General features: G+C 34.8%; 1 protein-coding gene across 1 annotated transcript in view; it reads left to right on the forward strand.

Annotated features, from left to right (window-relative positions):
- The window catches only part of VAPA (VAMP associated protein A), a 56,408-nt gene that overhangs the window by 14,179 nt on the left and 22,570 nt on the right, over positions 1–19,659 (forward strand). Inside the window, exons 2-5 of the mRNA XM_037508846.2 lie at positions 7,867–8,019; positions 10,891–10,994; positions 11,399–11,479; positions 18,930–19,064. Coding sequence (XP_037364743.1) covers positions 7,867–8,019; positions 10,891–10,994; positions 11,399–11,479; positions 18,930–19,064 — 473 coding nt within the window. The remainder of the gene's footprint in view (positions 1–7,866; positions 8,020–10,890; positions 10,995–11,398; positions 11,480–18,929; positions 19,065–19,659) is intronic.

The raw sequence follows: 19,659 nt of genomic DNA on the forward strand, positions 1-19,659 counted from the left end.
ATTTCATTTCAACATAATGAAGTATGTATCAGGTGGCACCTGGAATGTGATGTAGTATACTTTACTATTAAGTAATCTTAAAATGGACGATTTCAGTAATTCTTTATAAATGTTGAACTAATCATAATTATTGGCCAAATAACAGGATTTTCCTCACAGGGATTGAGTTACAGGAATTCTTAAAACATGAGTGTCTTCTGCATACATTGGTTCTGATGTTGACTTACTCAAACTGCTTTTCATTTCTTTTGGTTTTTCTTTTTAAGTTGTATCAAGAATCAGTTTTCTGAAAAAAAATTTTTTTTATTGTTATAGCAAAGGGAAAAATAAGTAGTTTAAGGAATAATAAAAAAAAAATCACCGTGTAGTCTCTGCTCAGTTCAAGAAATAGAACTTAGCCAGCATTCCAGAAACCTTCCTTGTACCTTTTGTTAGATACTATCTCCTTTTCCTATAAAGTTAATACTTGTCCTGACTTTTCAGTGGTTTTAATCACTTGAGCAACATAAAAGGATATATTTTCACTTAGGAAAGCAGGAGATTATTGATATAATGTGATTTTTTTTATCCCTGTTTGACACAATGTTTTATATATATATTTTTTTGATGCTTATTTGCCATCTTGAAGTTCATATATAAAATTACCTACCAGTATACAAAATTAAATTTTTCAATCCCCATCAAAGTACCAACAGTATTCTTTAAAGAAACTGAGCAAAAATACTAAAATTTACATGGAACCATAGAAGATCTTACATGGCAAAAGCAGTCTTGAGTAAAAAGGGAAATGGGGAAGAATCACCTTACCTAACCTATAAACTGTGTTCTAAAATAACCAGCACTGAAAATAGTATGGTATTGGTGTAAAAATAGACACCTGCATCAATGGAACAGAACTGAAAGCCCAGAAATAAATCTATGTACATATCAATATTTAATTTCTGATAAAGCAGCCGTGATCATACAGTAAGGAAAGGAGGACCTCTTCAATAAATGGTGCTGGGAAAACTTAAAGGTCACATGTAAAAAATTAAGTTGGTTCATTCTATTCACCAAAAAAAATTCCAAATGGATTAAATATGTAGATATAAAACATGCAACAGGGCCTCCCCTGGTGGCACAGGCCGTTGAGAGCTGCACTATGCGGCTGCCCGCAGCCTCTGCAGTGCTGGTTCGATCCCGGCTGGCCGGCGAGGGTCCCACATGGCGCACCAGACCTCTCCTGTCTCACCTGCTGCTCCCCTCAGCAGTGTATTTCTTCAGTCTGCCTGTTCTGTTCCCCGCTCTGTCTCCTGTGAATCCTCTCACCTTTCGGCGCATCTGGCCTGCACCCCGATTCTTGTATGAATAAATCTTAAAAAAAAAAAAGACCTGCAACAATAAAATATATAGAAGAAAATAAATATTGGCAATGTGCTCCATATCAATAACAAAGATGTCTTTGAAGACTCCACCTCTAAGACAAGGGAAATAAAAGCAAAACTAAGCAATTAGGATTACCTCAAATTAAAAAGCTTTCACACAGCAAAAGAGAATATAAGCGAATTAAAAAGGCATCCTACTGAATGGGAGAAAATATTTACACATTATATCCCTGACAAAGGGGTAAATATTAAAGATATATTAAAAACTTACAGAATTCAACAGTGGCAAACAATTCAATTAATGAAATGGATAGTAGATCTGAACACAGAATTCACCAAAGAGGATATTCAGAAAAATGTTCATCATTACTTTCAGTAAAAGAAATGCAGGTTAAAACCACGGTGTGATACCATCCCACACTTGCGAGAATGGCACACATTTAAAAGACCCCCCAAAACTGCTGGAGAAGATGTGGAGAAAGGAATTCTGTTAACTGTTGGTGGGACTGTAAACTGGTGCAGCCATTATGGACTGCGATCTAGATATATCTCAGAAAACTAAAAACAGAAATACTGTAGGACCGATCAGTTCTACTCTTGAACCTCTATTAAAGAATGTAAAACCTTCAATCCAAAAATCTATATACTCTGCAATGTTAATTGTAGCACTATTTATAGTAGCCAGAACTTGGAAACAATGTAAAGTGCCCAGTAATTGAGGATTGGATAAAGAAGTGAATCTACTATGTGGAATACTCTTAAGCCATAAGGAAAGACAAAATGTTGCCACTTACAGCAAAAATGGAAGGAGTTTGAGAAAATGATGTGGGGTAAAGCAAAGACAAATATTGGACATTTATATAGCAGATTATTTGATAAAGCAAGATACTTAACTATTGGACACTAATAAATTGAAGTGTAAGGTTTCTGAATTAATAGGGAAACTGGGCAAGGGTATGTAACAGATGGTAGTGGCGGAACAAAAACTCAAGTTTCAAGGAAAAAAATCTGGTAGTATAGAAAAAAAATCACTAAGAACTCCATCTTTTATATAGTCAGGCAAATACCACCCAGGACATACATGTTTTTAAGATGAACATTTCAAAAGTATGTACCTGACCCTCATATGTCATGCAAACAGGTGGTTGCACTTGAATATGGGTGAGTCATATTCACAGAACATTCCTCAGTTTCAGTTTAATCCAGTGACTTAATTGAGGTTCAGTTCTTGCCTTAGTTCTGTCCCCCTATTGTTTTTACTTAAAAAATAGCAAAAGAAATTTTAGAAAGCAAAGAGAAATATCCTATTCTCAAATTAGAGGCTTGTTTAGGTGTAAACTAAAATTGAAGTCTTATAAAGTGGGACTAAATCCTTTGCACAGTAGACAAGGAATCAAACTCTTGAGGGTAAAATTGACTAGAGTCAGTACTACCTTAAAGGTTTAAAGTACTAACCAGGTAAATGTAACCTCATACATCTTTTTGCCTTAAGTTTGCCATTTAGCTTCTGTGTGATCTTTGACAGTAACTTAATTTCTTTGGGCCATAGTTTCCTCAAGTGCAGAACTCTTACTCTAGTAGGATTGCTACATGGATTACTTTAGAATGTTTAAAACTGAGTGGCACAAAACAATTAACTGTTCCTGCTATTATTTTTATAGCAATAGTATTTGTAAAAGGTGGAACAAGAACTCACTTTTTGCAGTACTGTTCTTGTTGTTCAAAGATTATCATGTCATTCCAAATTTGACTTCTAGTCCTAATATTCAGAACTAAGACAGTCATTTTTTTAAAGATTTATTTATTTATGCATACAAGAGCTGGGGTACAGGCCAACGATGCGGGGGGTGAGAGGATTCACCACAGACAGAGTGGGGAACAGAACAGGCAGGCGGACTGAAATACACTGCTGAGGGGAGCAGCAGGTGAGACGGGAGAAATCTGCTGCGCCATGTGGGTTGCTCCCTGGCTGGCCAGGGATTGAACTTGTGCTGCAGAGGCTGTGGATTGCTTCTTAGTGTGGTGCTTAACCCTTTGCCCCGCCCGGGAGGCCTCCAGAACTAAGACAATCATTTATCTTGACACAACCATCTGTCAGTATCTCTGAACTTAAAGTACTTGTTCTCAGTGTGAAAGTTCAAATATATGAAAATATAATATATCCCCACCCCTCAATTTTTAAAAAATATAGTATGCTAATTATTACATAAAGAAGAAATAAGGAAGTCAATATGAAATAGTGCATTTCAGAGTATAAACATTTGCGCATGACTTTACCAGAAGACATAATGAAGATGCTTGTAATCTACTTGTAATAAGTAAGTTTGGATTTAAGAAAAGTAATGTAAGTTATCTGAATAGTACTACTAACAAGTTTTCTTTATAATCTTTTGAAATAAGGTCAAAATAAGACTGTACATGTAGCTAAAGTAATGTAGGTGTCATCTGCAGATGTCTAATGACTGATACAGATGTGATATAGGCATGATAGGTGGCATTGCTGTTGATATAGAATAACTTTCTGTAATAGTAAACTCAGCTTTTAAAACTTTGAAGGAAAGAACAAATTTTTCCGTTTTTCATAATTGGTGCACCTATAGCAAAGAAATTTTTCATTAATATGGATTTCTGGAGGGGTATTTGAAAATTTAGTTGGGGAGGGTCTTCATTCATCTATTCTTTACCTGTTGCATGAGACCAGTGTTTATCATCTCTTCCTGATGCCTTTTTGTTTGATTATATTTGTTCCCATTTGAGTCTGTCTTACATAATTTTCCAGTATTCAAAATGGGAAACTTTACTTTTCTCAAGTTGGGCTTCTATACTTTAAATGTTACGAGTTTTAGAAGACGTTTATCCTTGTTTACTGAAAAGATAGCCTTTGTAAGGTCAGCCCTGGTATTACAGAATGTATAACCTGGTCCTCTCTTTCCCCCAATAATAGAATCACCCATTTATTATGTTAAAAATAACTGTCAGGGGTACTTGTCATCAAAGGATTTGGGATTGTGTTGTAGCACTTTCACGTAAGTTACATGCATTCTCTTTCCTTCTATTTTTGAGGGTCTGTAAAGGTACATTTCATTACATCTTTTTAAATGTAGGTCGCAAAGAAGCTTCAGGGGTCAACAGTGCCCATTCCCACCAATCTAATCTCCCTCTCACCCTTATGCCCCTCCCCTGCAAAAAAAAAAATTAAATGAAAAAATTCTGTGAATATTTGCCTGTGCACATTTTTCTGGGGCAATATATAGCTTTTATAACGTTCTCAAAAGTTTCTGTGACCTACAGTAGAAGACCAGATGTTTCTTCCTATGCCTTTTTTTTTTTTTGATTATTTATTTTATACAAGAACTGGGGTATAGGACAGAAGCATGGGAGGGTGAGATAATTCACCAGAGCCAGAGTGGGGAGCAGAACAGGCAGACGGAGCAGAACAGGCAGACGAAGCAAAGACATTGCTGAGGGGAGCAGCGGGCGAGGCAGGAGAGGTCTGCTGTGCCATGTGGGGTTCTCCCTGGCTGGTGGGGAATTGAACTGGTGATTCAGAGGCTGCAGACAGCTTCACAGCGTGGCGCTCAGCTGCTGCGCCACCGGGGAAGCCCTTCCTATGACTTCTTGTAGCTATTAAGTTATTCTTATGGTCATGTTCATTAGTACTTGCTGATTTTCCATTTTATCCAGGGACATGGGTTCAGACTCTCTGAACTGTGTACTGGGAACAGTCCTTAATGAGAGGCGTGGTTAGAGTGACACAGTGGAACAGAAAATCTCAAATTCATTTGTTAGGTGGGCTTAAGTAATTTTACTCTTTTCTGATAATGTTAACATGTCAATTAAGCATTTTTAAATTGGGGCCTCCCCGGTGGCGCGGTGGGTGAGCACTGGGCTGCAAAGCTGCCTGCAGCCTCTGCAGTGCTGGTTAGATCCCTGGCTGCCAGCGAGGGTCCCACATGGCGCACAGACCTCTCCTGCCGTGCCCGCTACTCCCCTCAGCAGTGTACTTCCTCAGTCTGCCTGTTCCATTCCCTGCTCTGGCTCTGGTGAATTCTCTCACCCTCCTGCGCTTATGACTGTACCCAGTGCTTGTATAAATAAAATAAAATCTTTTTTTTTTAAAAAAAAAAGAATTTTTAAATTGGTGTTTTTTTCTTTAGACACCCTGGTCATTTTTAGATTGTTTGCATTGCATGTCTAGGACGACCACAATCCTACCATGGGAAATTTATGAGCCTTGCTGGGCAGTATAAAATTTAAGTACTATTTTCAGAATTCATGTTGATGGAAATTGACACAAGGTCATTTTGTAAATCAGTTGTTTTACCTTATTTTGGATAATTGGTATTTTCTTCTGAAATAGGGGAGAATTAAACTGAATTTAAAAAGCTCCTCCCCCAAATAAAAAGCCTTATGTAGTTGTTATGAAAATACAGAGTGGTTCAAAATTAAAATTTTGTGACTTTTTCTTTTCTCATGTTACCAAGAATTTTTTTTTAAATCCATGCTTGTTGCTGATGTTAAAGTCCTAGTTGAAATAGTACTAGAAAAATTTATATCCTCAATTTTCTTTGGTAATTTATGGACTTTGAGACTTTTAAGAAATGGAATCTATGTTTTTAAGTTTGCTAGTTTTAGCAATAGTTAAGCTCTCTAGCCAGCCATTTTGTGGATTCTTATAGTAAAATTAACAGATTGGAGTTTTTCCTTTACTCACATATGCCTATGTAATATGGAGTGGTTAGTCTACTTACCAAAAATGCAGGTAGTTGGGATTGAAAAAAAAGGAAAGAGTGTAAAGTACTATGAAAAATGAGTGATTAACTTGACCATATAATTAAAGCAAACTGTTGAGAAGATTGTACTTTATATACCGTCCCCACATGTATACCGGTTGATTTAAATCAATATTTTACATTAAATTTTTTTCCTGTAACTAGTTTTCTACCTCTATATGTTTTCTTCTAATGTTCTCTCATTTCTCCTTCTCTTCCCAGTTCCAAATTTATTAGAAATTATTTTACAAAGGGTAGGATAGGATAAAATCATTTCACTTCTTAGGGCTTGAAATGAGTAATCTTTTTTTAATGGCCTTGCCTTTGAAATCTGTTCTTTACCTGTTGCATGAGACCGATGTTTGTCATCTCTTCCTAATGCCTTTTTGTTTGATTATATTTGTTCCCGCTTGAGTCTGTCTTACATAATTTTCCAGTATTCAAAATGGGAAATTTTCCTTTCCTCAAGTTTGGCTTCTATACTTTAAATGTTATGAGTTTTAGAAGACATGTATCCTTGTTTACTGAAAAGATAGCCTTTGTAATAATTGTCCTTGCTTTCAGCCTTCTAGCTTATCAAGAAATACGTAACTCAAAACTGATTGTCTTAAAAATCATTTGACGTTACTTTTGGATTAGTTAGAAGTGTGTGGTTATTTTTCACTGGGGCATATTTTTAAGTTTGTCTTTTCTTTCCAAACAGGGTTTATTTGGGGGGCGGGGTATCCATATTAACCTGTATAACCCATCATTAGGTTTTTCTTCACCCAGGAGCAAAAATGGTTGCAAATCTTCCTTTCCCCCCCATTTTAGGACTTAATTAAATTCAGCTAGGACTGGATCTTCTGTGTTCTTTGTTTTGCAATTTTATATTTGGGTATAGAACCAAAGCTTAAATACTTTGTATCTAGAACAGTGCTCATGATAAACACTTTATTAGGTGTGTGAGTGAATTAAACCTTGTTGTGGTAAAGTAGAAACACTGTTGTCAGTGGGTTTATTGTCTTCAGATTTGGAGATTTTTGCAGTTGCCTTATTGGTAAAAATGAATTTGAAGATTGATACTAGTTTACAACACCACTGGAAAATTCTGTCTTTTTAGTAATGTGGTAAAAGAGCTTGTTGTAGGAATACAATTGTGGACTAATTTCATAAAGTGAAACTTTAAAAATACTTTTTTACTTGATAAGAAATAATACATGTTGGGCCTCCCTGGTGGCGCAGTGGTTGTACGCTGGGTTGCGAAGCTGCCCGCAGTCTCTGCAGCACCGGTTCGATCCCCGGCTGCGTCCCTGGCCACCAGAGGAGGGTCCCGCATGGTGCGCAGACCTCTCCTGCCGCCCGCTGCTCCCCTCAGCAGTGTACTTCGGTCCTTCTGCCTGCTCTGCTCCCCGCTCTGGCTCTGGTGAATTCTCTCACCCTCCCGCGCTTCTGACTGTACCCAGTGCTTGAATATATGCAAATAAATAAACAAATAAATCTTTTTTAAAAAAGAAATAATACATGTTTATGTAGAAATTTTGCCAAATATGGTGAGGAATGAAGAAAAAAACAAATTTATCTGTTGCCTGGAGGAAAGTACTGTTATCTCTTGGGCATATTTATATATGCAGGTTTTAATATATACTTTTAAAGAAAACGGAGACTAGGTACATTCAGTTTTAAGTCTGCATTGTGTGTGTGAATCTCATTAAAATTTTTTTCCTGATTTTGTTTTTTAAACCCTATAGGCCCCTTCACAGATGTAGTCACTACAAATCTTAAGTTGCGAAATCCATCAGATAGAAAAGTATGTTTTAAAGTGAAGACTACAGCACCTCGTCGGTATTGTGTGAGGCCCAACAGTGGAATCATTGAACCAGGGTCGACTGTGACTGTTTCAGGTAACAAATCTTGTCTTAAATTTTACAGTTTTCAATTTTGGTATTATTTTATGATTGCCTAATTCGGTTTTACTTAGAGTTTCATATGTAGGGAGAGAAGTTGTTTTTAAATTACTCTGGCTTTACCTTTAATGGTATCCTTCTGATATCTTACTATATGCAGATTCTTGCAGAGAATTTCTCACCCCTGTGATGGAGTGTATGTGGTCAATTCATAAGCATTTGTCAATTAAAAATTTCGTGACCTTCATTTCTACGATTCCCTGATACATTCATTCATGGCCCATATTTTTTTAATCTTTGGAATACTACATCATTTTTTGATCATTCTCATTGAGATCTGTTACTACATATTGCTTAGTTATGGAATTCTATATCTTTTGCTTAAAATGTTCAGGTCCTCCCTTTTTTGATGTCTTTCTGCCTTTCACTGTAAATACCAACAGTGTCCTATATTTGATGACTTAATTATTATTATTCCTTTTTTTTTTTCACCTTGTTGTTCAAGGGGTATCTTGGTGTCTTCCACAGATGGATTGTTCACTCCTGTATGTAGTCTGTGTTGGTGCCATAATTAACACTCTTTGTAAATGGTTCCTTTCTTTCTTCAGATTCTCCAAGTTAATATTCTTCTAATGATGCTATCCAACATAGCTGAGAAATAAGAAACATTCATGAAAACATTTTAGTTATGGTAATCTCTTAAGTCTCACATGGAGACCATTTCCTCTTTATAGAAGTAATTCTCACCTCTTGTATGTGGCACTAAAATGGGGAGCAGGAGCACACATGGCCTCCCAGATCAGAATGTCAGGGTCTGTCACGTAGACATGTGTACAATTAAAAAAATCAAGACATGCCTGGGTGATCCTAATAAGTATTCCTAAGATATTATAGTAATTCTGTATCATGTTTCTGGTTTAAAGCTTGCAGCAGATTAAAAATAGCAAATTATACAATGAGTGAGAGTCTAGAGCAGGTCCATAGGGAGGGGAATATTTAGAGTTATAGAACCTGACAGTAAAGGACAGCCATAGTCAGAGTTCTTGGTAACACTAAATTTTTCCTTAGTGGGCATAGCCCAAAACTCAGAGCTAGGAAACCCCATACAAGATGTTTTTAGTAAATCTTAATGGCATAGTGGTCTGAGAGGAATGCTTTCTCTTGTGTCCAAGTTTTCAGTTCATGGGAAAGATGAATGGGAAATAAGAAGATAAAAGCAGTGTATCCATGCATTCTGAATATTGAAGTAAGATTAAGCAATGAGTAGTACATGTATTCTGTAAGTTGCTGTCTAGAACGTTAAGCCTTTAGTTAGATTGGAAGAAGATAGAATTGTTTCTATCTACATAGTTAAAATGTTTTTGGTACAGTTATAGCCATAGGAATCCATTCAGAATGACTGGATTCAGAATGACTTATTTTGAGGTTTCTAGGTTGCATTAATGTTTCTCAAGAAAATTATACTTTTCAAAGCATTTCTCCCATATAATCCCTTGTATTGAGTACTTATTAAAAACTCCAGACAGTGGTTACCTTTTTCACAGCATGCTTTCAGATTCCTTTCCTCCAGTTAAAACTTAAGCTCTTCTACTGTTAGTATGGCACCTTTCCATATTAAAAAGCCACTCAAATTGCACTTTTTAGCAACTTTCCTTGATTGACTATCTTTACTGATGCTCATTTTTTTTCCCCTTATGGTACTTACTTTTGTGGATTTGATCTTTAAATTTATGCTTATATATATGTTAAGATTATCTTCCTCTTGTTATATGATCATATAACTGTCAGAAAATCGTGATTTTCAAAATTTATTTTTATATAGTTCCTAGTGATTAGCCTACCATGATTGCTCTGTGAACAGAGTACCTGGAAATTTATTGTGCTTTATCTGGATTCTGAGACATTTAGCTTTTGTATTTTCTTTTGTTGTGTATTTGCTCCTTGAAAATTTTTTTTTTAACATCATGGGAGCTGAGGGATTTCTCAGACATAACTTAGAAATAAGATTTTCTTATATTTCTCATGTTTGCTTAATTGCATTTGTCTTTTTGATGCACATATGTATTTATCTATGTAAACCTTAGAAATCTAAATAGTAGGGGAATAATTTCTGCAATATATACACACTTTGTATAATTAATTGCTGATTCATTCTTTATTCAGTCTTGTTAGTTTTATATAATTTAGCATGACTTACAATCACATTAACCTCTGTTAACCTCTTACAGACAACTAAAAATCATAAATGCCTAGGAAAAAAATTGAAGATAACTATTAGAATGTGAGAAAAATTAGAGAAATCTTGAGGCTATTTCTTTATAGCATATGAGAATCAGATTTTAAATAAATTGATAAAAAAACTCTTCTTGACTGGGGTGCTTATTTACAATCTTGGAAAAATTAGTTGTATTAGAACAGTAATATATGGGTGTTGAATTTTTAAGTCACTTAGGATTTTTCCTTTAAATACTCCAGTTGTCTAATTTAAGGTATAACTAAATATTAAAGCTTAAACTTATAACTAGTTTTAATAGACAGTTTGGTAGATTTAAAATCAAACTTACAGGTATTACTAATAATTAATCTTAACAATGTTTTGAAAATTTCCCTTGAATTTAGAGACAATCATGAAGTTAAATTTACTTTTTGATAGCCATTTGTTTACTTTCTTAGCAATCAGAAAGGCAGACAACTTAAAAAGTATTGGAAACCATAAAGTTTATTGTAGGTCCTTAATATAATCCATGGTATGATTTCTTAAACCTTTTGTGATTTTCTTTAATTTTGCATAATAGTGAATGAATAATAGAAATAATAAGCAACAAATAAAGAAGACAGTGTAACCTGTTGTCCTTTCTTCTTATTTAGTAATGCTACAGCCTTTTGACTATGATCCCAATGAAAAGAGTAAACACAAGTTTATGGTACAGACAATTTTTGCTCCACCAAACACTTCCGATATGGAAGCTGTGGTAAGTATAGAAGTTGAATAGTATTTATTTTTGGAAATGTTGTTTAAACTGTGTTTTTGTTTAGTTCTTAATTGAGGAATCTAATTTTTAAAATAAAAATAAATTCATTACAGATAATTTTGACTTTTCTTAGAAATAATGTAGAAATGCTTCTACCTAAAAGAAAGTCCTGTAATCTTCAGACATGTTAGTGGATAGTGATAGTATCTCTTAGGATTTTATAAAAAATTCTCTGACTTTTCCATATAATCCTTGCATACTGAAGAGTGAGTGCAGCAATGTGCCTGTGCTGAGCCATAGCTTTCAACACTACTCTAAGTAATTTTGCTAGCCTTTTAGGTTGTCCCTTATTTTGGTCATGATCATCCCTCCTTTGTCTCATGTTTGGTTTTGTTTGCTTGCAGTGGAAAGAGGCAAAACCTGATGAATTAATGGATTCTAAATTGAGATGTGTGTTTGAAATGCCTAATGAAAATGATAAATTGGTAAGTAGAAAATGTAAAAAACTTGGAAGCCGTTAAGTTCTCAGATTCTTTGAGGTTCATTTTGCTTCTGTTTTTGTCCTTTGTGGGTGTGTGATACACTATTCTTCTTTATAAGATTCTGTGCTCATTTAAGTTTTAAAAAAATTTCATATGTATGCTCTTTTCATTTTATAATATTTGTTGGTTGAAGAATAAAAATAATTATAGCTACAAGCAGCATGGAGAAGAATCATTTAATTTTACCAATTTTTTTGTCATCTAAACCCAATTCAAGCTCTTTTTTAAAGAATGAGGTGTATATATAAATATGGTCAAACAGCAGACAAACTGCTTTTCAGTAATTACATATTAGTGGTCTGAAGATACAAGATTGAATTTACATGTACAAGCAGTTTATTTCAGATTTATCTGTTCCCAGGTGTTGTACTCAATATTGATTTTGGTTAAAATCCATCTGAGTTTATTCCTTAGTAATTTTTTTTTTTTTTTTTTTGTGGGACCCTCACCGGTGGCCGGGGATCGAACTGGTGCTGCAGAGGCTGCGGGCAGCCTCGCAACCCAGCGCTCAACCGCTGCGCCACCAGGGGAGGCCCTATTCCTTAGTAATTTTTATGTTGGTTTTTGATTAGTGTAAGTCAAATACAATTTGGGAGACCGAGGAATATATGTGTATAGTGTAAGAAGTAGTGTACATGAATGTATAGAATAGGTTTGGTTACTTTCCCTCTTCCCCTTCTGAAATGAAAATTTGAATCTTCTTTTATGGATTGTAAGTAGGGTTTTTTTTGGGGGGGGTTATTTTAATGTGTAAAATAATACGGATAATTAAAATTATTTGGTACAATTTGATGTGATTGTTACCTTGATCTAAAGGCTATTTCCTCTGTTGTAAAAGTAAACCTGCAGATTCAGTGCATGCTGAATTGTATTATTGTATTATTCTTTAAGGATAAGCTGATAAAAAATTTTCTAAATGGTAATTAGGTGTTAACCAAATAATTTATTGTATTTTTAATGCCATTTTAAGTGAATTTTGAAATATTTGCCTAAAACAAAAAAAATGTGAATGCGTATATTATTACTGGATAGTGAAGGTTCCATGGTATATTTATGTTTCCCATTTGGAGTCTCTTTCCTTGATTGCTACGAAGCTAATAACTTGCATAGCTCTTACTATTGAAATGAAGAAAACATTACAGCACATTGTCTAGGTTGACTTATTTTCAGTTTTATTAAGATATAATTGAGGTTTGGCACTGTGTAAGTTTAAGGTATACACATACTGATTTGACTTACATACATGTGAAATGATTACCAACAATAAGTTTAACACCCATTATCTCATGTAGATAACAAAAAAGAAAAACAATTTTTCCTCTTGTAATGAGAAGTCATAGTACCTATGCTCTTAACAACTTTCAGATGTACCATACAGCAGTGTTTTACGCTGTATCCGCAGTATTTATTTATTTTATAACTGGAAGTTTGTGCCTTTTGACCATCTTTAGCTCCCACCCCCTGCCTCTCCCAATCATAAATCTGATCTTTTTCTTCTGTAAAATTGTTCCCCCCCCTTAAGTTCTGCTTATAAGTAAGATAGTATAGTTTTTGTCTCTTTCTCTGACCTATTTCACCTGCCGTAATATCCCCAAGGTCCCCATATTGTTACAAATGGTGGGATTTTCTTTTTTTTTTTATGATTCCATTGTGTATATATACTGATTTCTTTATCCATTATCTGTCTGTAGATATTTAGATTGTTTTCATGTGTTGGCTATTGCAGATAATGGTGCTGTGAACATTATCCATAAAAAAGGAACTCCTACCGTTTGTGACAACATGGATAATATTTTTCATTTCCTTTGGATAGTTTCCCAGAAATGGAATTTAGTGGAATAGGGTAGACTTATTTTATTTTTTTTTTAATTTTTTTTTTTTTTAATAGAGGCATGTTTTTATTTATTTATTTATTTGTTTGTTTGTTTATACATGCACTGGGTACAGTCAGAAGCGTGGGAGGGTGAGAGAATTCACCAGAGCCAGAGCGGGGAGCAGAGCAGGCAGAAGGACCGAAGTACACTGCTGAGGGGAGCAGCGGGCGGCAGGAGAGGTCTGCGCGCCATGTGGGACCCTCCTCCGGTGGCCGGGGAGCAGCCGGGGATCGAACCGGCACTGCAGAGGCCGCGGGCAGCTTCGCAACCCAGCGCTCAACTGCTGTGCCACCGGGGAGGCCCGGGTAGACTTATTTTAAAGACCACATTGGGATATTTCCTCATTTAAGAGTTTTTTGGTCATTTTTATAGTTATTTAATAGACACAGAACTGATTTTCCTCTGGACTTCTGATAGGCTCTGAATGGTAGGCAATATGAGATTACATCTGAAAAGGGCTGGAACACATTATTTGATATTGCTGATTAAGAATAGCTCTCTGCTTTGGAAACCAGTAATTGATGGAAATGATATGGCTATGACAGTTGAGCCTAGTCATTTTACCACCTCATAGAGGAGAGTAGCAGGCATGTCCACATATAGGTATAGCCAGTAGTAACCCAAGAAGTAGTTTTGGATCTGTTAGTGCTTGAACAGGTGCAGAATGGAGTTCCCAGAGTCCTTCACCACGCAGAAGTAGTCTGACCCTGGAACCCTTTCAGAGCGGATATTATTAGTAACACAAGTCTGTTTAATTTTTTCCAAGTACTCTAGAGAATATCTGAATCTGAGCCTGGGTCAACTAGCTGCAGAATGTATGTCCACTAATTAAACTACTTGGACTTGTGGTGTAATTACAATTAAATTATAGGGGATATTTGCTAAAGATAATGATCATTTTAAAACATTTTATTTTGAAAACCTTCAAATGCTTAGAGAAAAGTAGACAGTGAAGTGAACCCAGGATAAGCTTTAACAAAGTAAAAATAAAAATCAACAAGTAACTATAAACCAGAGACACACTATGGACACGGGGCGGGGGGTGGGGCGGGCAGAGGAAGGATTAGGGTCAAAATAAGGGGGGGGGTGCAATTGAATGGGGAGTATAACCAAAATGAAAATACATACATTGTACAAAAATGAAAAATGATGTAAGAATTGTATAAAATAAAATATTAAAAACAATTACTACTTTATAGTTAATCTTATTTCATCTAAACCCCACCACTTCCTATCTCACAGACTGTTTTCAGGCAAATTTTAGACATAATGTTTTATTTATAATTATTTTAGTATAAAACGTGGTTCAAAGATATAAAGATTTTAAAAGGGGGGGGAGTTTAATATCAATGCTACAATTAAGCCTTTAAATGCATAGTATATGTATCATTAATACTATCAATTTGGTATTATTAGTAACCCAAGTTTCTAGCATTCAGTTTCTTTATTTTTTGTTAAAGATTTATTTATTTCACAAATGCCATTAGCAACAATTCCCCCCCCCCTCTTTTTTTTTTAAACAGTTTGGGATAGAGATCAAAATAAGGCCCCAATAAACTACTAATTAGATGAGCTCTTTCTTAAATCTCTTAATCTTAGTCACTCTCTGTTTTTGTCTTTACAAATCATTTATTAAGGAAATTGGGTTTGTCCTATATAGCCTTTTCACCACAGAATGGATTTTGCTGATTGCCCCTGTGGTGTCATTTTACTTTTCACTGTCTTTGCTATTCCTGTAATTGAATCTAGAGGCTTGATTAAATTTACATTTATTTTTGCTCATGAGGGAGAGGTAGAACTGCTTTGTAGGTGATATCTCTCAAGGAGATATATACCGCCTGGTTGGGGCTTTTTATTTTAGTGATGTTGGCGGCTATTATTGTACAGAATCTAGATGAGTGATTCTCTACCAGAGGACGTTTGTCAGTGTGGAGCCATTTTTAAAGGGTGTCACAGTTAGCGGGGAGAGGTGATACGTAGAGGTTAGGGATGTTGTTCAGCTTCCTACAATACGTAAGACAGTCCTTACAACAAAGAATTATCTAATCCAAAATGTCAGTAAAATTGCATAATGGTGATGTTCTGTTATTCCTTCTTCATTATATTTGTTAGAATGCATGTGTAGAGAGAATCTGATGCTCATCTAATACTTGGTTATTCATTAAGTGGTAAAGTTGATAAAGCCATGATTAATGCACACATCTTTCTTTTTTAAGTTATATATAAGACTTTCAAAAAAAGAATTGGTCACAAACCTCCCTTTCCTCTTCCCTATTCTCTGCATTGTTATAAATTTATAGATTTAGACATTTTTATATTTTATCTCCTTGTAGTTAGAATCTTTATTGGTGGGCCTCCCCGGTGGCGCAGCGGTTGAGCGCTGGGTTGCGAAGCTGCCCGCGGCCTCAGCGGCGCCGGTTCGATCCCCGGCTGCTCCCCGGCCACCGGAGGAGGGTCCCACATGGCGCGCAGACCTCTCCTGCCGCCCGCTGCTCCCCTCAGCAGTGTACTTCGGTCCTTCTGCTTGCTCTGCTCCCCGCTCTGGCTCTGGTGAATTCTCTCACTCTCCCGCGCTTCTGACTGTACCCAGTGCATGTATAAACAAAACAAACAAACAAACAAATAAATAAAACATGCCTCTATAAAAAAAAAAAAATCTTTATTGGTGCCCAAATTGACTGGTAAGATCCTCTTCATGTTGGTTCCTGAATCTTTTTACCTTAATTTTCTTGATGACTAATATAGTGAGATTTTTCTAGGCCCAGACCTGAAATCAGCCATTTCTTTAAGAGGCCCTGGGTTCTTTCATTGGGAGATTGTATTTTTCAGACCACAATCTGGGCACTGGGAAAAGACAGCGATGTTTAATTTTGTCAGAATTTCTGTCAAACCATCCTCGAGATTAGAATGGAGACTTGTTTTTCATGGTAAAATTTTAATAATAACATGTCAGGAACACATAAGATGATGGCTAACCTATTTCTTGTGGTGGTGATTGCATTTTATGGTTGGAATTTGTTCTTGAAAAATTTGGATGACTCAAAACATGTAAAAATCTCATGTTGACCCTGGTTCAGTTACTCTGAGCCAGGTGAAGTACTGTTCCATATATCAACTTGTATGTCTTGCTAGGTTAGCCATTATGATTCTTGTCCATATTTTTAATTGTTTGGAATTGACATTTCAAGTTTTAGACATACAGCGAGACTTAATATTTCAGTATATTTCTTTGATATTTATATAATTAAAATGTGCCAAAAATTAAAATTGTATCTTATATACAATCTAGATAGAGGTTGCCTTGATTAATGTACATTCAAAAAGAAGAGCTGAAATACACTTGTTTCTGTAAGGTACTGTTTCCCAAAGTGTAACGAATTGAAAAGGTCCTATGATCAAGTGGGTTTGGAAAAATACTACAAATATTGTTGTCTCCCAATAAATAAGCATGCTGCGTATTTGCATATTAAAGGTTATGTATAAAGAGAATGTTTAACCCAGCAGCTCTTTAATTAATTCCTTATAGAATAGCTGGTATTCTGTAAAATACACTTTTGAATTACTGATAGTACCACTTTAAACTCATTCTTGTGGTGTCTCCAAATGCTTAATTCTCCAAATTAAGAAATCTGCATTTTTAAGAAATGTATTTAAATTCAGTGCATCTTGGCACAAACCTGGTTCTTTTTGAGTTGATTTTTCTGATACATTATCGATTTAATGTTATATGTCATCCTTATAGAAAATGTGAAATTTCAGTAACTGAATGATAGAAAATATAATACTTCATTCATGTGATTATAAGGCCCTACTGATAATTGTATTATGCCATTTTTATTTCATATTGTCTATAAAATAGTTGCCAAAACTGCTTAACCAATAGTATCTTTGACAGTATTTATACATAAACCTACAAAATCACTTAACATTCTCTTTTTGTTTATCTACAGTTTAGCATGAGACTTGTCTGTTCAATAATTAGAGCATTATTGAATCTGTTACTTCTAGGTAAAGTTTTCTAGTACCTCAGCTATATTGATAAACTGCAATATGAAGCTAGAATCCTTCTTGATTTTGACAAACTGATTAAAAATGATAACCCCTTATTCAAGTAAAATAAAAACTGATTAAAAAATGGCAATCTTTTGTTCAAGGATTGTATTTCTAAATGGAAAGATAAACAAAAATGTTATGAAAACTATGTTCGTAATGTATATTTTAAAAAGCACCAGGGTACAAAGTGTACTGTTCAGTTAGTTTAGTTTTTAGTAATGTTGGCTGTATAGTGAATCCTTGATATTTTGATCCTTTTTTTTTTTTTGGCTTATTATGTTGTAAAAACCATGTTAATTCAAGCAATGTTCAGTTATTTTAGTAAGTTGTTGGTGACAACTTCCCATTCAATATACAGCCCTCTCAGAATTACATTTACTCTGTAGTTAGCTTTATTCATTGTACACAGTCCACTCTGTATTATGAAATCTAACATCCTTAGTGGCATTGTTTTTTTTTAGGATTCAATACAATTTTACTAATTTGTGATGTTTTATCACCTATTCAGTTCTTTGTGTTTAGTAATTTATTTTTGTTTATTTTGAAGCCTTCAACTCTGCTTGACATTTTCCAAATTTCCTTATATATATTACATTTTGTTTATGTCTTCATTTAACATCTGTTGATGACATTGTCTGGGAAAGCGTACTGATTTATCTTAATGAAGACTAAAGGGCTGCCGAGAATAGGAAATTTCAGAGGTCTTACCTATAGAGATGATTTCTGATTAAATACGTATTTTATGTTGAAACAAAGAACAGATTGGGAAAACTGCGTTTTTAAGGTGGGGTTTTTGTAGTCACATATAATCATTTGGATCTCAGTAAATGTTAAGAGTCTATTCCAATCTTTTTATGTAATATTTTTTTCTGTATTAAAGCATATTTGAGATGATAGGAAGAGACACTATGGAAATAATATGTTAGAATGTTACATGTGCTTTTTAAGTTTGTTGGTCTTGAGGGAGTGTGTATTTGTGTGTGTGTGTGTTGGCTGTTGTTGAGATAAGAGTTTTAAAATCATTGCTTTTTTTTAATCTTAAGGTGATAAAAATTTGTTTTAATTGTTGAGATTGAGTGTTATCAAAGTTAGGAAAATATGAAGCACTCATTTTTCAGATATTAACAAGTTTTAATCACAAATCAAGAACCCCAAGGTTAGAAGTTATTTGTTTTAGGATAAACCAAGGCTAACATAAATAAGGTTTAATACATTGAGTGAATGCAATACAAGTTTATTATAGCAAACTTTATTTGGGAAATAATAGAAAAATAGTTCTGAAAGTTGTACTTTTTGCTTTGACATAGCTATTACCTATTGGTATTTCTTATGCATAATGCATTTTTATAGAATAGAATATGAATGTTTTAGAGTTCAGTGATTTCTGTTTTAGTCAATCCCAGTACCATGCAGGAAAAATCAGAATTTGGTGTGAATCTGAGAATATGTTTCCCATGCCATCTCAGGGTATAACTCCACCAGGGATTGTTCCGGTTCTCACTTCATTGAACAGCATGAACAACACAGTTGCAACACCTGCCAGTTATAATATGAAGAATGAGCCCAGGGGACTCAGTGTGTTCAAACAGGAGAAGCAGAAGGTTTGTTTTAGGGAGCTAAGAGATAAAGGAGTCTGCTAATGTTACTGGTTACATTAATATAGTTAACCTAGTATATATGTAGTACTGTGAACATGTGCTGTGAACATCCACCATTATATGAAGTGGATAGAATTGAAATTTCAACTGTTTAAAATTAGAGTGGAACTACAAATCACTTAAAAAATCATGGACAAAAATTCTCTATTTCAAAAAAAGTTCAGTACTTAATGAGTGTTACAAATAACGTTATTATAAAGTTGATGTAATTCTTGTCACTACGATTTTGGGCGCATACTCTAAAAACAGATATTTAGAAGCTTATTTGAATAGACTAGCAGACATACCAGTAAAAGTAGGAGCTGGTAAACAGTTGTTCTCCAGGCAAGTAATTGTGTTTAGGTTGGGAAAAAGAGATGTTAATACTATTTTATTTTTTATCAAGTACAAATAATGGTAATCCCTCTTTAACTGTCATTGTAGTTATTTCCGTGCCTCAGGGTATCAGAATTTATGGTCAAAGTCCTTAAAATCATAGGTCATAGTTGAACTTAATATTTTCATATGCTTGTGTGTATGTATGTGTGCACATGTATGC

This window comes from Talpa occidentalis, unplaced genomic scaffold (genome assembly GCF_014898055.3).
Source record: "Talpa occidentalis isolate TD23 unplaced genomic scaffold, MPIMG_talOcc4v2.1 talOcc4.13, whole genome shotgun sequence".
Classification (NCBI taxonomy): Eukaryota; Metazoa; Chordata; class Mammalia; order Eulipotyphla; family Talpidae; genus Talpa; species Talpa occidentalis.